At 38.0% G+C, this 23,750-nt stretch overlaps 1 protein-coding gene and 1 pseudogene across 8 annotated transcripts in view; one reads left to right on the forward strand and one right to left on the reverse strand.

Moving 5' to 3' along the window:
- Positions 1 to 23,750, reverse strand: part of BCAS3 (BCAS3 microtubule associated cell migration factor) — a 601,295-nt gene that overhangs the window by 553,374 nt on the left and 24,171 nt on the right. For all 8 annotated transcript variants that reach the window (XM_063109232.1, XM_063109228.1, XM_063109233.1 and 5 more), the window contains exon 5: positions 6,446 to 6,552. In XM_063109232.1, the coding sequence (XP_062965302.1) occupies positions 6,446 to 6,552 (107 nt within the window). The remainder of the gene's footprint in view (positions 1 to 6,445; positions 6,553 to 23,750) is intronic.
- On the forward strand, positions 14,555 to 14,737 carry LOC134388845 (metallothionein-1E-like; annotated as a pseudogene).

A 23,750-nucleotide genomic window follows, 5' to 3' on the forward strand; every position in this document is an offset into this window, starting at 1 on the left:
TTCTTATTCTTAGAAGCAATATCACTATCTACATCTGTTCAAAATTCTCCAGTGTTTACATTTACTTTGAAGTGCATTGAGTAAGACAGAGAGATGGGTATGAGATAAAGCGAGTAAAATTTTAATGGTACAATCTAGGGATTGGGTATATGTGTTTTCACGGTAAAATTGCTTTAAATTGGCCCTATATTTGAAGTTTTAGATGTTCTTACAATGGTTAACAAAGCCCTAGCCCACAGCTACCTCTTAGACATAATCTCTTATTCTTCAACTTGCCCACCCCCACTACCTCTTTGCTGTTCCTCAATAGAGGGAACATATTCCCACCACAGAGTGTTTGTACTGGCTTGTAAAGCTCCTCCCTCAAACATTCATATGGATCACTCCTCCACAGCTCAGCTCAACTGGGTCATTGAGGGACTTTCCAAGACCACCCTATATAAAACAGCAAGCCACAGCAACACAACCACCCTACCATAACACTTCACCATCTAACAGGGAACATATTAGCTTATTATCTATCTATCCCACCCTCCAACTCATCTACCTAGAATGGAAATTCCACAAGAATGACTTTGCTTAGCTCAGTTGTTTACCCAGCACCTGCAATGCAGTCTGGCATGTGACAGGTAATCAGAAAAATCTTTGCTAAGTAAATGAATTAATAAATGAATGGGGTAAGAATAAATGACATGGCTTTATAAGAATGCAATTTGGCAGATCTATCAAGAGCCTTACTTCTATTGATCTCTCCAAATTACATGAGCATAAGATAGTTATCTCAATATTCTTTAAGTAGAAATTAAGTAGAAAAATTAAGAAATCTAAATCAATGTCCACCTTACAGCCTCTGACTGTGTTTGCTGTTTCAATCTCACCCTGACTAAACCGTATTTTTTTGTGTGTGGGTTTTTGGGGGGTTGTTTTTTGACAGCTGGCTGGTACAGAGATCTGAACCGTCGACCTTATGTTATCAACGTGTGCTCTAACCAACTGAACTAACTAGACAGACCTTTTTTTTTTTTTTTCCTTTTTAAATTTTGGTGGCTAGTCAGTACAGGGATCAAACCCTGAATCTCAGTGTTATCAGCACCACTTTTTAACCAACTGAGCTAACCAGTTAGCCCCCATTATTCTTTATTTCATATGCCACCTGTTTATCATAGTCTCTTATGCTTTCTTAAAATCATAAATTAAGTCGTATATTATTTTATTTAAATCTCTCTCTCCTCCAAGGCTCCATGACAGCAAAGACTATATCTATTCTGCTCACCACTGTATATCCTAGACCTTTGTTGAATAAATGAACACCATTTAAATCCTCATAATTCATGGCACCAAATCAATCAAGTCTAAGACTAGAAGAAAAAAAAAATCAAGTACAATATTGTAAAATAACTAAAATAAATACTAAGATAACAACAGCTAATAGAACTGAGTTAAAAAGAAGTACGGAACTGCTTTTTTTCCCATGTGAATCTCATAAAACTATTTGGTTTTTAATCTACGTACGTGTGTAACTTTGATTTTTTTTTTAAATTAAGAACTTAAGCAGGAGAGCTTATATCACAAAAAAGGGAATAACATTGTTAGGTGGAAAAAAGGCTTGTTTACCTAAAACACCAAGATAACAAACAATTATTCTTTCTTATGTTATATCAGATGTGTTGAAAGAAGAGGCCTGATGGCTAGGAAAGCTGGTGTTTTCCGGCAGCCATCTCATACACAAAGTGGTAGACATAGGCAATAGAGAAACTACTTCTGCACAGTTTTGCTTTTGAGCTAACTCTAATTATATTCATAGACATCATCTAAGCTCCATACATATTTGTATCGTTCATAAATAGACAATTTTTAAAATGTTTAACCAGTATATGTTTATTTTCTTAATCTGAGACTTACAGGTGGGGCTGTTATATAAAATCAACAAAAGGGAGACCTGTGTACATACATCAAAAGCAAAAACTGAACTATTTTGGTTTGGACAGGGGTTGACTTTTTGCCCACCCTCACTTAACTCAAAAACAAACATGAGGGCTGGTCCGTGGCTCACTTGGGAGAGTGTGGTGCTGATAACACCAAGGCCATGGGTTCGGATCCCTATATAGGGATGGCCGGTTACTCACTTGGGAGAGCCTGGTGCTGACAACATCAAGTCAAGGGTTAAGATCTCCTTACCAGTCATCTTTTAAAAAAAAAAAAAAAAAAAAAAAAAAAAGCATATATGATTTACAGCCTGCAAAGGTCCATTAAAGCCATTTATTTTCTAGGTTGGCCAACATAAGCTTCCCGTTGTCTTGCATATGTTACTGAATAAATGACTGGTAATAAATTTCAGAAGGGTTTAGACAGAGTATCGGCTAGCAGTCACAGTCGTCTATAAAAGATAATTATGAGTATTTGAAAGTACATCCTAAGCTTTTACAAATGAGAACTAAAACTAATCTACCAAACTACTTGCATGGCATATCTTTTGGTACCCCTTTTTTGAAGTGAAATACAACTCTTAAGTCATGGGCTTTGAATCTGAAATCAGGTAGAACTAGGTTTGAATTCCAATTCCACCTCTTACAAGCAGTGTGACCTTACCACCTGTAAAACAGAGTAACTTCTACCTTGCAGTATACACTAGATGGCATAAGTGTATATAAACCTCTTTGACCATACTGAGAGCCCAATGAATGGAACAGAAGCAGCTTATTTGGCTAGACTGCCTCCTAATTCTTGAAACAATACTCACAGGGATATACTACAACAGCACACAACTAGTCAAAGAAAACTCCATCAAGAGGGATAGCTAGTTAGTTCACTTAGAGAGAGGTGTTGGTTACACCAAGGTCAAGGGTTCATATCCCCATACTGGCCAACCACCAAAAAGGAAAAGAAAAGAAAAGAAGTTCCAGAAAGAAAAGAAATTCCATCAAGAAAAGATTATTCAAGCTTCTCAATCTGGGCTTAAGGACAAATAAAGATCTTTAAACTATTCAGAGATAAACACAAGTTAACTTAAAAAATATTAGAAGTCATACCTCTAATTACAACCAAAACAAGTGAGCAGTTAAAGCATCCTGAGTACCACCAAAGGAATCCAGTCAACACCCCTAATCACACAAGGCTCAACCTTCTTGCTAAAATTGCACCTTCCTCTTGCCTTCAATTCTGCCAACAAACAGCATAATGGAGCAAAATGAAGTCTCTATTAATAAAAAAAGTTACATTTACAAAATCCTTTCATCTGATCACAACCTAGCACTATTTCTCTTGGTAAGGGGAAAAAAACACTGCCAGACTTTAACTGCTTTGGCAGGATACTTAAATTACAAAGAACATTGCAGTGGCTTGAAAAGTATCAACTATACATCCCAAAAGGCAAAAGAGAAAGAATACTTCGAATTCCATGACATACCAGCAGGATTCTTCTACCTCTTCAAGATAAAGCCAAGCCTTTTTTGTTGTTGTTAGAACAACTCAGCAAAATAAAATTCCAGTTTTATTGTTGGACAACATTGTTTCACACGTACATCAAAGAGACCAAAAAAAAAACGAAAAACAAAACAGCAACTTCACAGACTTAAAAAGGGAAAAAAAGAAACCTTTTATCTTTTGCCTTTTTAACCATTTCATACAAACCGACTACTTATAGAACAGCTAAGTACATACACAAAAAAAGTTACTGGAATGCTCGGAATAAGATTGTTTTGTTGTTGTTTTTGCTTTTCTTTTTTTTTTACAAGGTTTTTTTTTTTTTTCTCCTTTGAGATTATAATGAACGTGGTCACACCAAGTAAAGTCAGAAGTAGGACAGAGAACGCTCCGAAGGCTGGTTTGGTCATCCGAGATCCGTAAAAGTGGCTGACCCCTAACATTATGCACAAAAATATAAAATGTAAATTAAAAATGCAAACAAATTTTCCTTTTTAAAGTACTTTTAAGAAGAAAAGCAGGGCCTTGGAAGTTTTGGTTCTTTTCTCCCTCTGTGGTTTGGCTGGTGGTGGAGTGCGCCTGTCGTCTGCTGGTGGCGCTGCCCGGGCGGGGCGGGTGGGCAGTGCTCTCTACTGGAAGGTGACCAAGTTTAGGTTCTAAGACAGGAAGGGGAGGGTGAATAGGTCACAGCGGCCTTTTTTTTCTTTAAGTTTAACTTTTCCTTTTTTGCTGTCTAGGCATCCTCATCGGTCTTCTACTTCTTGGTGTCAACGTCGCCGTCCTCCTCATCTTCATCTCCGTCCTCTTCCTCACCATCGCCTTCCTCCTCCTCCTCTTCTTCCTCCCCACCTTCCTCCTCTTCTTCGTCTACCTCGTTGTCAGCCTTCTGCTCCCCATTTTCCTCATGAACGTTCCCATTAGCAGGGGCGTCTCTTCCCCTCTCCGCCTCCTTCACAACTTCCTTCTTCTCCTTAAGTCCTTGGTGGCGATCTCGGAGCTGGTGTCCACGGCCGCGTCTGACATGGTGAGGCACACTGGGGATCCAATGCAACGGACTGAAAAAAAAGCGAGAGATCGGGAACTCCAGCGATAGAGCTGCCAGAGTCCACGGCGACAGAGAAGGTGGTTGCGGCAAGTGCAGAGCCAGACCCCAGAACAATGCAAAGATGGCTTTTCAGAGCAGCCAGTCGAGCCAAGCTGTTAAAAACAGAAAAACTGAACCCCAAATCCTAAACACTTAATAATATAATAATTACATGATTAGAATGAGAGACTAAAGTCATCATAAGTGATTTATCAAAGAATGAACAATTCGTTAACTTAGAATGTTAAGCAATGTGTTTGTTACTTAATAATCCTATGACACAGGGCCCGCCCGTGGCTCACTCTGGAGAGTGCGGTGCTGATAACACCAAGGCCATGGGTTCGGATCCTATATAAGGATGGCCGGTTGGCTCACTGGCTGAGCGTGGTGCTGACAACACCAAGTCAAGGGTTAAGATCCCCTTACCAGTCATCTTTACAAAAAAAAAAAAAAAAACCCTATGACACTAAGGCCAAATTCTGCACTCAAGAACATCCTGACTTCCATTAAATCTGGGGTAAATACAGGAGTACTTCAAAAAGTTCATGGAACTTTCTGAAGTACCCCTGTATATGTTTCCTTACAAATCTTTTAAGAAGTTAACCATATTACCCAAAGGAAAAAAAAAAAAAAAAAAAAAAACAAGGAAAAAAAATTCTGGCTGAAACACACACACACACATTTTTAGGGGGCTTCAAACAAGTGTGGTGCACACATTTATTAAAGGTACAAATTTAAATTCTATACTCCCAGAGCCTCCAGTTGCAAAAGAACCATAATAGTAGTCCACCCATCTACAGGACAGAGATAATATTTAGGCCATGCCAGACAATGGAAAATAAGTGAAACAAGCCAAAATACCCAGTCCTTACTACACCTCACTGAGCTGTGCCGTTTCCATGCCTAAAAGATTAGGATGTTTTATTTTTGTTTTAAAACAATTTTTTTTTTTTTTTTTTTTTTGGTGGCTGGCACATACAGGGATTGAGCCCTGGACCTTGGTGTTATCAGCATCAAGCTCTGACCAACCATTTCACCAGCCCTAGGACGATTTATTTTTGGTCACCCCAAGGAGGCACACATAGGACCCAATCGGCAAAGTAGGGCCAATATTTTGCAATGTAAAACATTTACCAAAATTACAAGTGCACTTAGCCTTTAACCCAATAATTCCACTGGAAGGAATTTATACTATACATATACACAGACATAAAATATCCTTTGTCCAAATTCATTCATTACATCATTGTTTTTCATACTAAAAAAAAAAGTTTTTCATCAACTAATTAAGGAAAATCCAAATAACAGAAGTATTATACAGCTATGAAAGTCAATGAAGAACCTGTCTGAATATCCACATTATGAAGTAAAATACAGCAAAGTTCAGATGAAGGGTAGAAGAAATATATTTATACATGTTTTTATTTGCATACAGCTGTAAGAATACATAAGAAACTAGAAATCCAGATTGTGTCAAGGTATGGGAAATGGAGGACAAGAATGGGAGGAATATTTTTACCCTTTTGTACCTCTTGAATTCTGTACATGAATGTTTTAAATGATTCAAAACATTAATGTAGTGTTAATACTTGCTCATTTTAAAAAAGAAAAACCTTCTGTTAGCCTCAGTTTACTTTTCTGTAAAATGGGAATAATAACAATACCTAATTAATAGGGTTACCATGAAGAAACATGAGACTTGCATGTAATGCAATTTGCACGATTCCTAACTCACTTTACTAGTCATTAAGAGCATCTTTGATTTGCCACTTGCCCCTCATTCTCAGTGCCTTGTATAGTCCTGTACACATAGCAGTCTCTAAGTAATTGCTTGTGAAATAAATAGATGAGACATTAATAAAAGTATCTCCAGATTTCACATAAGCTAGCATGCTAGAAAGTATTATGTTTTAGGGATTCAACCACCTTCATACTTACAGGGATGCTCCAGACCTGCATTCCATCACTGTAGCCAATCATAACCAGCAATGGTGGTTCATTCCCAGTGCTATGTATTTCATGAAATTCCAAATTTCTTGATGTATCTGCATTGGAATTAAGTAACAGAGAAAAGAATTTTAAAGATACAATGTCAATCAAGAAAATGACTGCACTTCTTTAATGCCATTAGCATAACAATTCTTTAAATTGTTTTTTCAATTTGAAAAGCAAGCAGAAGTAAATGGAAGATACCATTTAAAAGAAAATGAACAAGAAGCTGAAATTATAAAACTAGTAGGGTTTTTTTTAAACAGAGTAAAGTTGATCCTTGAACAACAAAGGGGAAAAGCACTGCCCTCCCATGCCCTTGACACCCCATCACTCTTATCAGTAACATAAACAGTTGATTAGCACATATTTTGTATGTTAAATGTACTATATACTGTATTCTCACAATAAAGAAAGCTAGAAAAGATAAAATGTTACTAAGAAAATCATAAGGAAAATAGATTTACAGTGTTTATTGAAAAAAAATCTATAACGTGAACCCACTCAGTTCAAAGCTATGTTGTTTGAGGATCAACTGTACCTATAATTATCAGCATAAATAAGGTTTTAAAAATCAAATCCTCCCGAGAAAACCAAGAAACATGAACATCAGGAACAAAACCATCAGAGAGCGAGCGCCCGACCTGGCACAGCACTGTGAGTGATCCCTGGCACAGCTCTGTTCGGGGGGTGGATGCCCACGCGGCTCCCGCCTGCACCACCAGGCCACTCACTGCCCCGGTGCTGCCTCCATTTTCCCAGGTGCGGGCAGCTCCGCCCTGCTCAGCCATCACTGAGCCCATTTGCTTGGCCTGGCGTGGGGCTTTCCGGACCCTGCGGGCCGGCCTCCTCTCCCACTCCCTCCGCGGTTCTCTGGCGGGGCTGGGGGTGTGGGGCGTCCCCGACCAGTGTTGGGAGGGCTAGGAAGTACGGGCGGGCCGACTGTCACTCCACCACACCCTGGACTCCGGCCCCGGTAAACTTCCTGTTACTGGGAGGCAGATACCATCTCTGCGACCACCAGTTTGGAAAAAAGCCTAACGAATTTCTGGTTGGGAATAGTGTGGTAGGAGAGTTCCCAGGTCCGCTTGAACCTGCCGGAGAGCAGGCTGCAGGCGGGCACTAGACTCGGTTTATACCGGGGGGATACAAAGGTGAACAAGACCCGAGAAAGATCTACACAGTGCTACAAAGGCACCCAGAGAGACCGGTCGTCTGTGCCTAGCAGAAACCTGGTAGACTTCCTGGGCGAGGCGGTGCTGAGCAGGGTCTTGAAGGCCCAGCTGATAGACGAGGGGTGCAGAAGACACACCCCAGCCCAGCACAGTGTGCACAGAGTGGGGAGACGTGCGGCCAGGGAGGCGGAGACTCGACAGAAACCACACACCCGGTGGGGTCGCCACTGCACGATCTAACAGCCTGGGCCAGAGCACACCGAACGGGGAGATGTCCTGCACAGAAAGTGAAAGCTCAACAGAGATCACACACCCTGTGGTACATGATCCACCAGCCCAGCAGAGTCCAAGCTGACCAGAAAGGTGGATCCCCGGAGAAGCCCAAGACCCGAGGCAACCACACACACAAGACAGTAGAGGCCAACTGAGCAGTCACGGCGGGAGCCATACCAAATTGGCAACCACAGCAACATCCTAGTTAGTCATTAGTCTCAAACCGGTGGACTGTGAAACCCCCTGCCACAATGAATAAACACCAAAAAAAAAAAACCGGAAATACAAAAAATCAAGAAAGTACACCACCAAAAGTTAATAAATCTCATACTCTAGATCCTATAGAACAAGAAGCCCTTGAAATAACTGACAAGGAATTTCGAGTGATAATTCTAAGGAAACTGAATGAGATACAAGAAAACTCAGCTAGACATCATGATGAAATGAGGAAAAGTATACAGGATCTGAAAGAGGAAATATACAAGGAAATCAATGTCCTGAAAAAAAATGTAGCAGAACATGCTGAACTGAAGAAGTCATTCAGCGAAATAAAAAACACAACGGAGAGTTTAACCAGCAGGCTTGTCGAAGTTGAAGAGAGAACCTCTGAACTTGAAGATGGGTTGTTTGAAATAACACAAGCAGACAAAAAGAAAGAAAAAAGAATCAAGGACATGGAAGAAAATCTGAGAGAGATATCAGACAACATCAAGCGCTCAAATATCCAAGTCATGGGTATTCCAGAAGGGGAGGAAAATGGAGATTCCATTGAAAACATATTCAACAAAATAGTGGCAGAAAACTTCCCAGGTATAGGAAAAATCACAGATCTTCAGATCCAGGAAGCTCAACAATCTCCAAACCTATTCAACCCAAAAAGGCCTTCTCCAAGACATGTCATAGTCAAATTGGCAAAACTCAGAGACAAAGAGAGAATCTTAAAAGCTGCAAGAGAGAAGCGTCAAATCACCTATAAGGGAGCCCCAATCAGGTTAACATCAGACTTTTCATCACAAACCCTAAAAGCTAGAAAGGAATGGGATGATATTTTCAAAATACTAAAAGACAAAGATTGCCAGCCAAGAATACTCTACCCTGCAAGGCTATCCTTCCGAAATGAGGGGCAAATAGTATATTTCTCAGACAAACAAAAACTGCGGGAGTTCACTACCACACGACCACCCTTACAAGAAATCCTCAAGGGAGTACTGGGTTTGGTTCCTGAAAAATAACTACCACTGCCATAAAAACCTAAGAAAAATCTAAACCCGCTAGTACAATAAAAATGGCATTCATGAAGAGAAAACAAGCTAACAAAAACACTATCTACAACCTAAGGAACCAACAAACAAAGAAACCAAACAGTAAATCAGAAAGCAAGGAACAAAAGACACCTAAGACAACCAAACAACCAATAAAATGCTAGGAATAAATCAACACCTTTCAATAACAACTCTTAATGTTAAAGGCTTAAATTCCCCAATTAAAAGACACAGACTGGCTGACTGGATCAAAAAGCAGGACCCAACTATATGCTGCCTACAAGAGACCCACCTCACCCATAAAGATTCACACAGACTAAGAGTGAAAGGATGGAAAAAGATTTACCATGCAAACAGAAAAGAAAAACGAGCTGGAGTGGCTATTCTTATATCTGACAAAATAGACTTTAAACTAAAAACCATTAAAAGAGACAATGAGGGACACTACTTAATGATAAAAGGACTGATCCATCAAGAAGACATAACAATCATAAATATGTACGCACCCAATGTTGGAGCAGCCAGATTTATAAAACAAACTCTATTAGACCTAAAGAAGGAAATAGACACTAATACCATAATAGCAGGGGACCTGAACACTCCACTGTCAATATTAGACAGATCATCTAGGCAAAGAATCAGTAGAGAAACACAAGATCTAAACAAGACTCTAGACCAATTGGAATTGGCAGATATCTACAGAACATTCCACCCAACAACCTCAGAATATTCATTCTTCTCATCAGCACATGGATCATTCTCCAGGATAGATCACATATTTGGTCACAAATCAAGTCTCAATAAATTCAAAAAAATTGGAATTATCCCATGTATCTTCTCAGACCACAATGGATTAAAACTAGAAATTAATAACAAACAAAACTCTGGAAACTATACAAACACATGGAAATTAAACAGCATTCTACTTAATGACATATGGGTCCAAGAAGAAATCAAGCAGGAAATCAAAAAGTTTATTGAAACTAATGAAAACAATGATACATCATACCAAAACCTGTGGGATACTGCAAAAGCAGTATTGAGGGGAAAATTTATTGCATTAAATGCTCACTTCAGAAGAATAGAAAGATGGCAAGTGAACAACCTAACACTTCACCTTAAAGAACTAGAAAAATAAGAACAATCCAATCCTAAAGTTAGCAGACGGAAAGAAATCATTAAGATCAGAGCAGAACTGAATGAAATTGAAAACCAAAAAACAATTCAAAAGATCAACGAATCAAAAAGTTGGTTTTTTGAAAAGATAAATAAAATTGACAAACCATTAGCATGGCTAACAAAAAAAAGAAGAGAGAAGACTCAAATAACAAAAATTAGAAATGAAAAAGGCGATATTACAACTGATTCATCTGAAATACAAGGAATCATTCGAGACTACTATAAACAACTATACGCCAACAAATTTGAAAATCTGGAGGAAATGGATAAATTTCTGGACACACACAAGCTCCCAAAACTGAACCGTGAAGACGTAGAAAATTTGAACAGACCAATAACAATAAAGGAGATTGAAGCTGTTATCAGAAGGCTCCCAACAAAGAAAAGCCCAGGACCAGATGGATTCACAGCAGAATTTTACCAAACATTCAAAGAGGAATTGACACCGATTCTTTACAAACTATTCCAAAAGATTGAAACGGACGCAAATCTCCCAAACTCATTCTATGAAGCAAACATCATCCTGATAGCAAAACCAGGTAAAGATATAACCAAAAAAGAAAACTACAGGCCGATATCCTTGATGAATATAGATGCAAAAATCCTCACTAAAATACTAGCAAACAGAATACAGCAACACATACGAAAAATTATTCATCACGATCAAGTGGGATTCATCCCAGGGATGCAAGGTTGGTTCAACATACGCAAATCAATAAATGTGATACACCATATTAATAAACTCAAACACAAGGACCATATGATCATCTCTATAGATGCTGAAAAAGCATTTGATAAAGTTCAGCACTCATTCATGACAAAGACCCTCTATAAGTTAGGTATAGAGGGAAAGTATCTCAACATAATTAAAGCCATATATGACAAACCCACTGCCAATATCATCCTGAATGGGGAAAAGCTGAAAGCTTTTCCTTTAAGAACAGGCACTAGACAAGGATGCCCACTCTCACCACTCCTATTCAACATAGTGTTGGAAGTACTAGCCAGAGCAATCAGAGAAGAGAAGGAAATAAAGGGCATCCAGATTGGAAAAGATGAAGTCAAACTGTCCCTGTTTGCAGATGACATGATCCTATATATCGAACAGCCTAAAACCTCTACAAAAAAACTCTTGGAATTGATAAATGATTTCAGCACAGTAGCAGGATACAAAATCAACACACAAAAATCAGTAGCATTTCTTTTCTCCAATAGTGAACATGCAGAAGGAGAAATCAAGAAAGCCTGCCCATTTACAATAGCCACCAAAAAAATAAAATACTTAGGAATTGAGTTAACCAAGGAGGTGAAAAATCTCTATAATGAGAACTACAAACCACTGCTGAGAGAAATTAGAGAGGATACAAGAAGATGGAAAGATATTCCATGCTCTTGGATTGGAAGAATCAACATAGTGAAAATGTCCATACTACCCAAAGTGATATACAAATTCAATACAATCCCCATCAAAATTCCAAAGACATTTTTCTCAGAAATGGAAAGAACTATTCAGACATTTATATGGAACAATAAAAGACCATGAATAGCCAAAGCCATGCTCAGCAAAAAAAATAAAGCTGGAGGCATAACACTACCTGACTTTAAGCTATACTACAAAGCTATAATAACCAAAACAGTATGGTACTGGCATAAAAACAGACACACTGACCAATGGAATAGAATAGAGAATCCAGAAATCAACCCACACACTTACTGCCATCTGATCTTTGACAAAGGCACCAAGCCTATTCACTGGGGAAGGGACTGCCTCTTCAGCAAATGGTGCTGGGATAACTGGATATCCATATGCAGGAGAATGAAACTAGATCCATACCTCTCACCATATACTAAAATCAACTCAAAATGGATTAAGGATTTAAATATACACCCTGAGACAATAAAACTTCTTAAAGAAAACATAGGAGAAACACTTCAGGAAATAGGACTGGGCACAGACTTCATGAATACGACCCCAAAAGCACGGGCAACCAAAGGAAAAATAAACAAATGGGATTATATCAAACTAAAAAGCTTCTGCACAGCAAAAGAAACAATTAAAAGAGTTAAAAGACAACCAACAGAGTGGGAGAAAATATTTGCAAAATATACATCTGACAAAGGATTAATATCCAGAATATATAAGGAACTCAAACAACTTTACAAGAAGAAAACAAGCAACCCAATTAAAAAATGGGCAAAAGAGCTAAGTAGGCATTTCTCTAAGGAAGATATCCAAATGGCCAACAGACATATGAAAAAATGCTCAACATCACTCAGCATCCGGGAAATGCAAATCAAAACCACATTGAGATACCATCTAACCCCAGTTAGGATGGCTAAAATCCAAAAGACTCTGAACGATAAATGCTGGCGAGGCTGCGGAGAAAAAGGAACTCTCATACATTGTTGGTGGGACTGCAAAATGGTGCAGCCTCTATGGAAAATGGTATGGAGGTTCCTTAAACAATTGCAAATAGATCTACCATACGACCCAGCCATCCCACTGTTGGGAATATACCCAGAGGAATGGAAATCATCAAGTCGAAGGTATACCTGTTCCCCAATGTTCATCGCAGCACTCTTTACAATAGCCAAGAGTTGGAACCAGCCCAAATGCCCATCATCAGATGAGTGGATACGGAAAATGTGGTACATCTACACAATGGAATACTACTCAGCTATAAAAACGAATGAAATACTGCCATTTGCAACAACATGGATGGACCTTGAGAGAATTATATTAAGTGAAACAAGTCAGGCACAGAAAGAGAAATACCACATGTTCTCACTTGTTGGAGGGAGCTAAAAATTAATATATAAATTCACACACACACATACACACACACACACACAAACCGGGGGGGGGGGGGGAGAAGATATAACAACCACAATTATTTGAAGTTGATACAACAAGCAAACAGAAAGGACAGTGTTGGGGGGGAGGGGGGAGGGAGAAGGGAGGGAGGTTTTGGTGATGGGGAGCAATAATCAACTACAATGTATATCGACAAAATAAAATTAAAAAAAAAAAAAAGTCTAAAACCAAAAAAAAAATAAAATTAAATTTAAAAAAAAAACCATCAGTAAATGATAAATAAAAATGAAAAACTATGCCAAAATAAATTAAATATAAATATGAAGTATAATCAATTTATACTATTTGTAAATTTAGCAATGGAAGAAAAAATATGTTCCTGATATAGGAAATAAATCCTGATATGTCTCAAGAAACTGGGCAGATGGCCCATTACAAAACAATTATATGTACTGGGTAATCAACTTTTCCAATTCACACCAGTAAATATTAAGTATCTGTTATATAATTGATACTATAAAGAATTTTATAGTAAACAAGACTCCACCTCGAAAATCCCTAATTCAAGCATTCTGTTGTTTGCTTTGTTTTTTGTTACCTACCACCTAAAGGGATCTAAACTATTGACCTTAGTGTTATCGGTACTATACTCTTCCAAATGAGCTATCTAGACAACCTGCAAGCATTCCATTCTAAGATTACAACCTCCTCTTCCAGCAAGTTTGTTCAACCATTTCATTATAATTTATTGTTTGACTTCATGAGGACCTTCAGGCCACTGACGCCTCTCCACCACTACTTTTTAGGACCAACTAACACTATTTTCCCAGATTTGATAAATTATCTCAGAAATTTTCTAACAGTAATCTAAATTCTGGGCTGGCCAGTTAGCTCAGTTGGTTAGAGCACAGTGCTGATAACACCAAGGTCCAGGGTTAGATCCCTGTACTGGCCAGACGCCAAAACCAAAACAGAAAAAACAATAAGCTAAATTCTCTTGTCCCTTTTTGTGGGATCTTTGCATGGCACCCAAATAGCAAAATCTCAATCCCAGATGAACACAACTACCCAGTATGCTAGTAAAAGGGTACTTCAAAAAGTTTATGAGAAAACAGAATTAAAAGATAATACAAGTCTTTCCATGAAATTTTTGAAGGACCCTCATATGTTCTATAACAATAAAGTATACTGCTAGACAAAAATCAAGCAACAGAACAGAACTGGCACCACCATAAATTAATTCATCTCCACAAACCTCAACTAGACCCTCAAAACTGCACAACAGACCACACTTTCCTCCACCCAACTGCCTCTTCAACTCCTGCTCATATCTCCAGCTTCACCTCAGCTCAGAATGGACCCCAACTGCTCCTGTGCCACAGGTGGCTCCTGAACTTGGGCTGGCTCCTGTAAATGCAAAGAATGCAAATGCACCTCCTGCAAGAGCTGCTGCTCCTGGGGCCCACTGGGCTGCGCTAAGTGCGCCCGGGGCTGCATCTGCAAAGGGGCATCAGACAAGTACAGATGCTCTGCCTGATGTGGGGAGAGCCTTGCTGCCAGATATAATACAGCAAGGTACACAGCCTGAATTTTTTTTTAGTGGAACCCTGACCCATTTGCTATGTTCCTTTTTTTATGAAATTGTGATTGATAATAAAAGTTGCCTACTTGAAAAAAAAAAAAAAAAAAACTGCACATGAAATTTACTTTATTTTCTGGAACTTATTCCATAGTTTCTTCAGTGACTTTCTTAAACCTTCTCCAAGCCCTGCTCCCATCCAATCTCTCCTCACTCAGCAGATGTCTCCTACTGCACAGGTAAACTAGAAACTCACTGCTGCCAAAGACCTACCTGCATCCATGCCATCCTCCTCTCATGCCATCCTATCACAGTCGTCTTTCCTTCTGTCTAAAGCAAACCCAACTGAGCTTTGGATCCCATCCTCTCCCACCTTCTCAGGACTGTTTTTCTAATCAGTCCTTTCCTATATCTTCACTTCTTCTCTCTCTACTGGATATCTTTGAGGAGCATTTAAACATGTTCAAGTATCTCCTACCTCTAGAAAACGTTTTATGGGGTCGGCCCGTGGCTCACTCGGGAGAGTGTGGTGCTGATGACACCAAGGCCACGGGTTCGGATCCTATGTGGGGATGGCCAGTTGGCTCACTGGGTGAGCGTGGTGCTGACAACACCAAGTCAAGGGTTGAGATCTCCTTACCGGTCATCTTTTAAAAATAAATAAATAAATGAATAAAATAAAAAATGTTTTATGTAATTCAGTACCGGGGATTTTAGGTATAAATGACAAAAGTAAGTTATAATATAAAAAAGCATTTTCATGACCCCAGTATAGGGAAAGACTTTTCTTTTTTTTCGGTGGCTGGCTGGTACAGGGATCTAAACCTGTGACTTTGATGTTACCAGCACCACACTCTGGCAAGTGAACTAACTGGCCTGCTGGGAAAGAGTTCTTAACAGGACACAAAAAAAACTCTCAGTATAAAAGACTGGCAAGTTCTACTACATTTTTTATTATATTAAAATGAAGAACTTCTGAGCCGCCCCTATCAAAAGCCTGAAAACGTAAGCCACAGTGTAGAAGAAGAGATTTACAAAAAATATAACCACACAAGGATTCGCCCAGAACACATAATTAAAAATCAATATAAAAAAGATGAGCAAGTCATTAGAAAAACAGGCAAGAGAAATGAAAAAGCACTTTATAAAAAAGGATATTCAAATAATCAATAAATATGAAAGGGGCTCAACATCATTTGTAATCAGGGAACCATTAATTAAAACCACAATGACAAAACCAACTGCTGGCAGGATGTGCAACAAAGAAGTTGCTTATTCACTGCTGGTGAATGTGAAATCAGTAAAATCACTTTAGAAAACAGTTTGGTACTGTGTAATATGTACTCAAGTTGAAGATATTCATATACTTTGACCAAGTAGTTCTACTCTAGGTATATACTCATTAGAAGTGTGACCATATTTATACCTAGAGACATGCACAAGAATATTCACAGTAGCATTATTTGTAGATAGCTAAACGTTGGAAACAACCCAAATGTCCATCAACAAAATAGATAAACACAGTGGTATATGACACAATGGAATACCAGTCAGCACAGGAAAATAATGAATTATTACCACACACTGTAACATAGATTAATCTCACAAACATAATGAGCAATCAATATCCCTTTCCCTTTATTTGATTTAATCTCTCTCTTCTCCTTCTAGAATCTATATTTTTGGGGCTGGCTGATTAGTTAGAGCACAGCCTGATAACACTGAGGTCATGGGTTCAGATCCCCATACCGGCCAGCCACCAAAAAAAAAAAAAAAAAAGAATCTAAATTTCTTGATTGAGTATTTACAGCAGAAATCTCTATTTTTTTCATCTCACATCCACCCCAAACCCATTTCATAATGGTTTCTGCCCCAAACACTCCTCCCAAGAGACTTTTGCTATGGTCACCAATAATCTCCAAGTTGTTAAATCCAATAGATATTTTTCGAGCACATCTCATTAGACTACTCAGCAGCTATAACCAATTCTCACCATTTCCTCCTTAAAATACTTTCCCTTGGCTTTCCAGGGATAATCCTCTTTTAATTATTCTTCAATCTCTTTAGTCACTCCACCATTTTCTCTGCTGACTCATCCTTTTCAACCTAATCTGTAAATACTGGGGTTACTCAAAACTAATTCTTAAACTCCTTTTCTTCTCACCATTTACTCTCCTCTAAATGATCTTATTCCACCCATTGCTTCAATTAGTATCTGCCAAAGACTTCAATTAGTATCTGCTGGTGAATCCTCCAGGGTTCCTTATTTTGGTGAATCGCATCATTATCTATCCTATTGACAAAGTCAAGAACCACTTTCTTCCCTATAACAGTAAATCTATCACAAATCCCTGTGTCTTCTTAAACAGCTCTCTTCACACCTCTTACTCCATCACCACCCCATCCAAGCTACAATATCTACTCCAAAAGCATAAATGGCTTTCTGAATCCACTAGCTCGCCAAATTCCATATTATAGTCAAAGTGCTTTTTTTTTTTTTTTTTTTAAGGATCCGAACCCACAGCCTTGGTGTGTTATGAGCACCGCACTCTCCCAAGTGAGCCACGGGCCAGCCCCAAAGTGCTCTTTTTAAAACACAAATAATGACATATCTCATCACCCCATCCCCTGCATTACTGACTTCCTGTTGCTCAAAAATAAAGATCAAAATTATTAACATAGCTTATACATCAGTAATTCTTTAATGCTTATTTTCTTTTGACAAGAATTCACTGGCACAAAGCTAATAGCATATGATTCGATATCCAGCAAAATTCAGAAGTATATACTCATTTAACCTAGGGCATAATTATCTTTATACCTTACATTTAAATGGTGTTTTATAATTTTCAATGTGTATTTATATACATCATCAAATCTGGCACATAAATCTTATTTTATATGCAGATGAGGGGTCAACTTCATTTGAGAAAAACAAGTTAGGAATAATTTGCTCGTAGTTGTATGAGAAATCTCATGGCTCTTGGTACTCAATGCAGTCATCTTTCTACTATAAGTACCACCTTGATTACAGGCTGTTACTTTTGGAAGGGATCAAATGTCACATATAAAATCCCTGAGGTTGTTGTATGAACAAAATCTTCCTCTTATTTTAGATTCTGTTTAGTCACTTGTTCTGGATGGTGGTAGTACAGCAGAGGTCATTATTCTTAAATGACGCACTTAATTTTGTTAAAATTTATATTATTCTTCAAAATTATCATATGTTTAAGTAATCATTATTCTTTATCTTTATATCCTCTATCATATCACTGTTTATTCTATCTATAACTGCTTTTTATCTTCTATCTTCTTTACTGGTTTTTTTTGGGGGGGGTCAACTGACTGGTACAGGAATCAATCCTCGGACCTTGATGTTATCAGCATCACACTCTTTTTTTCTTATTGCATCCCTAAATATGGACTTTACAGTCCTTCCTATCGAAACATCTAGCCACCAGTGTGGTTTTAGCTATCTCCAATGCCCTCGCCCCTCCTCTGATTCACTCAATCTTCAAAACCTTGTCCAGTCTTAACTTATCTGTCAATCTTCCCGTTACTCCACTCAGTACACTCTCCCTTCTTAGAAAATTATTTGCAATTGTGGAGAGAAGATGGGGCTATGGGGTTTCTGTTCACACCTCAAAAGTTGAGGTGTAAAGTGAAATTGAATCTTTCCTCTCAAACCTGCTGCTTCTGTATTTCATGTTCGTATTAACAGCAGCAACATACTGCTAATACGCAGTCTAGAAACTATGGAGTCATTTTTAGTATATGCTAATAGGTAAATGAGTAAAAGGCAAAAAAGAACATTTCAGCCTAAGGGCGCCTGAGAGATCCTGAGGCATGGTGAGTTCTGTGCCTTTAATGACCTGAGAGGCAAGTAAGGTTGGGGCACCAGTGTTAAGGGAAGATAGTTAGATGAGAAAAGAAATCAGAGAAAAAAAAAAAAAAGAAATCAGAGTTTGAGGCACTTATTGAAAATCTAAGAGAAGATGTCTAGAATGTAGCTGAAATGGGGACCCAAACTTCTAGAGCAATAGAGGCTTGTAGCAGCTATTATTTTGTGTACCTCACACAATTCCAACTCTGTACCTCCCCCTAACTAATCTTAGCCTCCATCAAGCACAGGGATAGGCACATAACCAGCTGAGCCAATTCTAGTACAGTCATGTGCCATATAACGATGTTTTGATCAACAATGGATCACATATACAATCATGGTCAGAGCAATAGGTTATAACATCGACCAGAGAGACCCAAGCCTCCCACCCACAGGCACCGAGGCAGCCATGCCAAATTGGCAGTCCCAGCAAGATCCTAGCCAAACAATAGGGTTGAATAAAGTGGACCATGAAATCTCCTACCACAATGACTAAACACTACAGAAAAGACACCAGAAATATGAAAAATCAAGAAAGTACACCACCAAAGGGTAATAATAACTCTCAAACTCTAGATCCTATAGAACAAGAAGTCCTTGAAGTGACTAACAAGGAATTTCAAGTGATAATTCTAAGAAAACTAAATGAAACACAAGAAAACTTAGCTAGACAATATGGCGAAATGAGGAAAAGTATACAGGACCTGAAACAAGAAATGTACAAAGAAATCAATGCCCTGAAAAAGAATGTAGCAGAGCTTGCAGAGCTGAAGAATTCATTCAATGAAATAAAAAACACAACAGAGAGTTTAACCAGCAGGCTAGAAGAAGCAGAAGAGAATTTCTGACCTTGAAGATGGGGTTCTTTGAAATAACACAGGCAGACAAAAAAAAAGAAAAAAGAATTAAAAACATTGAAGAAAATCTAAGAGAGATAACAGACAATCTTAAGCGCTCAAATATCCAAATCCTGGGTATTCCACAAGAGGATAGGAAAAAGGAGATTGCACTGAAAACATATTCAACAAAATAGTGGCAGAAAACTTCCCAGGTACAGGGAAGGACACAGATCTTCGGATTCAGGAAGCTCAAAGATCCCCAAACATATTCAACCCAAAAAAGTCTTCTCCAAGACATCTTATAGTCAAATTGGCAAAACTCAAAGACAAAGAGAGAATCAAATAAGCTGCAAGAGAGAAGCATCAAGTCACCTATAAGGGAGGCCCAATCAGACTAACATCAGACTTTTCATCACAAACCCTAAAAACCAGAAATGAATGGGATGATATATGCAAAATACTAAAGGACAGAGATTGCCAGCCAAGAATACTTTACCCAGCAAGGCCATCCTTCTGAAATGAAGGGCAAATAGTATATTTCTCAGACAAACAAAAACTGTGGGAATTCACTACCAGATGACCACCCTTACAAGAAATTCCCAAGGGAGTACTGGGTTTGGTACCTGAAAAATCACCACCACAGAGCTGGCTCATGGCTCACTTGGGAGAGTGTGGTGCTGATGACACCAAAGCCATGGGTTCGGATCCCTACATAGGGATGGCCGGTTATCTCACTTGGGAGAGCATGGTGCTGACAACACCAAGTCAAGAGTTAAGATCCCCTTACAGGTCATCTTTATAAAAAAAAAAAAAAGAAAAGAAAAGAAAAAGAAAAATCACCACCACTACCATAAAAACTCAAGAAAAATCAAAACCCACTAAAAAGAGAAAAATGCTAACAATGAAGAGAAAAAAAAAGTTTATCTACCACCCCAAGATACCAACAAATACAGAAGACAAACAGTAAATCAGAAAGAAAGGAACAAAAGACACTTAAGACATCCAAAGAACAATCAATAAAATGCTAGGAGTAAATCAACACTTTGCAATAACAACTCTTAATGTAAAAGGATTAAATTCCCTTCTCAAAAGACACAGACTGACTGACTGGATTAAAAAGGTAGACCCAACTATATGCTGCCTTCAAGAGATTCACCTCACCTGTAAAGACTCACATAGACTAAGAGTGAAAGGATGGAAAAAGATATACCATGCAAACAGAAATGAAAAACGAGCCGGAGTAGCTATAATTATATCTGATAAAACAGACTTTAAACTAAAAACCATAAAAAGAGATAAAGACTGCTACTATATAATGATTGAAAGATTGATCCATCAAGAAGACATAACAATCACAAATATGTACACACCCAATGTCGGAGCAGCCAGATTTATTAAGCAAACACTATTAGACCTAAAGAATGAGATAGACACTAATACCATAATAGCAGGACACCCGAACACCCCACTATCAATATTGAACAGATCATCTAGGCAAGGAATCAGCAGGGAAACACAAGATCTAAACAACACTTTAGACTAATTGGACTTGGCAGATACCTATAGAACATTCCATCCAATAACCTCAGAATATTCATTCTTCTCATCAGCACATGGAACGTTCTCCAGGACAGATCACATGTTAGGATACAAATCAAGTCTCAAGAAATTTTTAAAAATTGGAATTATCCCATATATTTTTTCAAATCACAGTGGATTAAAATTAAAAATCAATAACAAACAAAATTCTGGAAACTATACAAACACATGGATTCTACTTAATGATATATGGGCCCAAAAAGAAATAAACAGGAAATCAAAAAATTTATTGAAACTAATGAAAACAATGATACATCATACCAAAACCGGTGGGATACTGCAAAAGCAGCACTAAGGGGGAAATTTAGCACATTAAATGCTTACTTCAGAAGAATGGAAAGATGGCAAGTGAACAACCTAATACTTCACCTTAAAGAACTAGAAAAACAAGAACAATCCACACCCAAAGTTAGCAGATGGAAAGAAATTACTAAGATCAGAGCCGAACTTAATGAAATGGAAACCCAAAAAACGATACAAAAGATAAATGAATCAAAAAGCTGGTTTTTTGAAAAGATAAATAAAGTTGACAAACCATTAGCAAGGCTAACTAAAAAAAGAAGAGAGAAGACCCAAATAACAAAAATTATAAATGAAAAAGGTGATATTACAAATGATACCTCAGAAATATGAGAAATCATTAGTGACTACCATAAAACAACTATATGCCAACAAATTTGAAAATCTGGAAGAAATGGATAAATTTCTGGACACACACAAACTACCAAAACTGAGCCAAAAAGATGCAGAAAATCTGAACAGACGAATAACAATAAAAGAGATTGAAGCTGTTATCAGAAGGCTCCCAACAAAGAAAAGCCCAGGACCAGATGGGTTCACTACAGAATTCTACCAAACCTTCAAAGAGGAATTGATACCAATTCTCTACAAACTATTCCAAAAGACTGAAACAGAGGCAATTCTCCCAAACTCATTCATCACCCTGATACCAAAACCAAAGATAAAACAAAAAAAGAAAACTACAGGCCAATATCCTTGATGAATATAGATGCAAAAATCCTCAATAAAATACTAGCTAAGAGAATACAGCAACACGTACACAAAATTATACACCATGATCAAGTAGGATTCATGCCAGGGATGCAAAATTGGTTTGACATACACAAATTAATACATGTGATACACCACATCGATAAAATAAAACACAAAGACGATATTATCATCTCTATAGATGCTGAAAAAGCATTTGACAAAATTCAAGATTTGTTCATAATAAAGACTCTACAAGTTAGGTATAGAAGGAAAGTATCTCAACATAATTAAAGCCATATATAATAAGCCCACTGCCAATATCATCCTGAACAGGGAAAAGGTTAAAGCTTTTCCCTTAAGAATAGGAACTAGACAAGGATGCCCACTCCTATTCAACATAGTGGTAGAAGTACTAGCCAGAGCAATCAGAGAAGAGAAGGAAATAAAGGGCATCCAGATTGGAAAAGATGAAGTCAAACTGTCCCTCTTTGAAGATGACATGATCCTAAACATCGAACAGCCTAAAGCCTCTACAAAAACCCTCTTAGAGTTGATAAATGATTTCAGCAAAGCAGCAGGATACAAAATCAACACACAAAAATCAGTAGCACTGCTATATTCCAATAGTGAATAGGCAGAAAGAGAAATCAAGAAAGTTTGCCCATTTACAATAGCCATCAAAAAAAACCTAAATACTTAGGAATTGAGTTAACTAAGGATGTGAAAAATCTCTATGAGAACTACAAACCACTGCTGAGAGAAATTAAAGAGGACACAAGAAGATGGAAAGATATCCCATGCTCTTGAATAGGAAGAATCAACATTGTGAAAATGTCCATACTACCCAAAGTGATATACAAATTCAATGCAATCCCCATCAAAATTCCAATGACATTTTTCTCAGAAATGGAAAAAACTATCCTAACATTTATAGGGAATAACAAAAGACCACGCATAGCCAAAGCAATTCTGAGCAAAAAAAATAAAGCTGGAGGCATAACACAACCTGACTTTAAACTATACTACAAAGCTATAATAACCAAAACAGCATGGTACTGGCATAAAAACAGACACACTGATCAATGGAATAGAACAGAGTATCCAGAAATCAACCCATACACCTACAGCCATCTGATCTTTGACAAAGGCACCAAGTCTATGCACTGGGGAAGAGACTGCCTCTTCAGCAAAGGGTGTTGGAAAAACTGGATATCCATATGCAGGAGAATGAAACTAGACCCATACCTCTCACCATATACGAAAATCAACTAATAATGGATTAAATAATTAAATATACCCCCTGAAACAATAAAACTTCTTAAAGAAAACATAGGGGAAACACTCCAGGAAGTAGGACTGGGCACAGACTTCATGAATACAACCCCCAAAGCATGGGCAACCAAAGGAAAAATAAACAAATGAGATTATATCAAACTAAAAAGCTTGTGCACAGCAAAAGAAGAGTTAAAGACAACCAACAGAGGGATAGAAAATATCTGTAAAATATACATCTGACAAAGGATTAATATCCATAATATACAAGGAACTCAAACAAATTTACAGCAAAAAAACAAGTAACCCAATTAAAAATTGGGCAAAGGAGCTATATAGGCATTTCTCAAAAGAAGATATACAAATGGCCAACAGACATAGGAAA

Source organism: Cynocephalus volans, chromosome 10 (genome assembly GCF_027409185.1).
Source record: "Cynocephalus volans isolate mCynVol1 chromosome 10, mCynVol1.pri, whole genome shotgun sequence".
Lineage (NCBI taxonomy): Eukaryota > Metazoa > Chordata > Mammalia > Dermoptera > Cynocephalidae > Cynocephalus > Cynocephalus volans.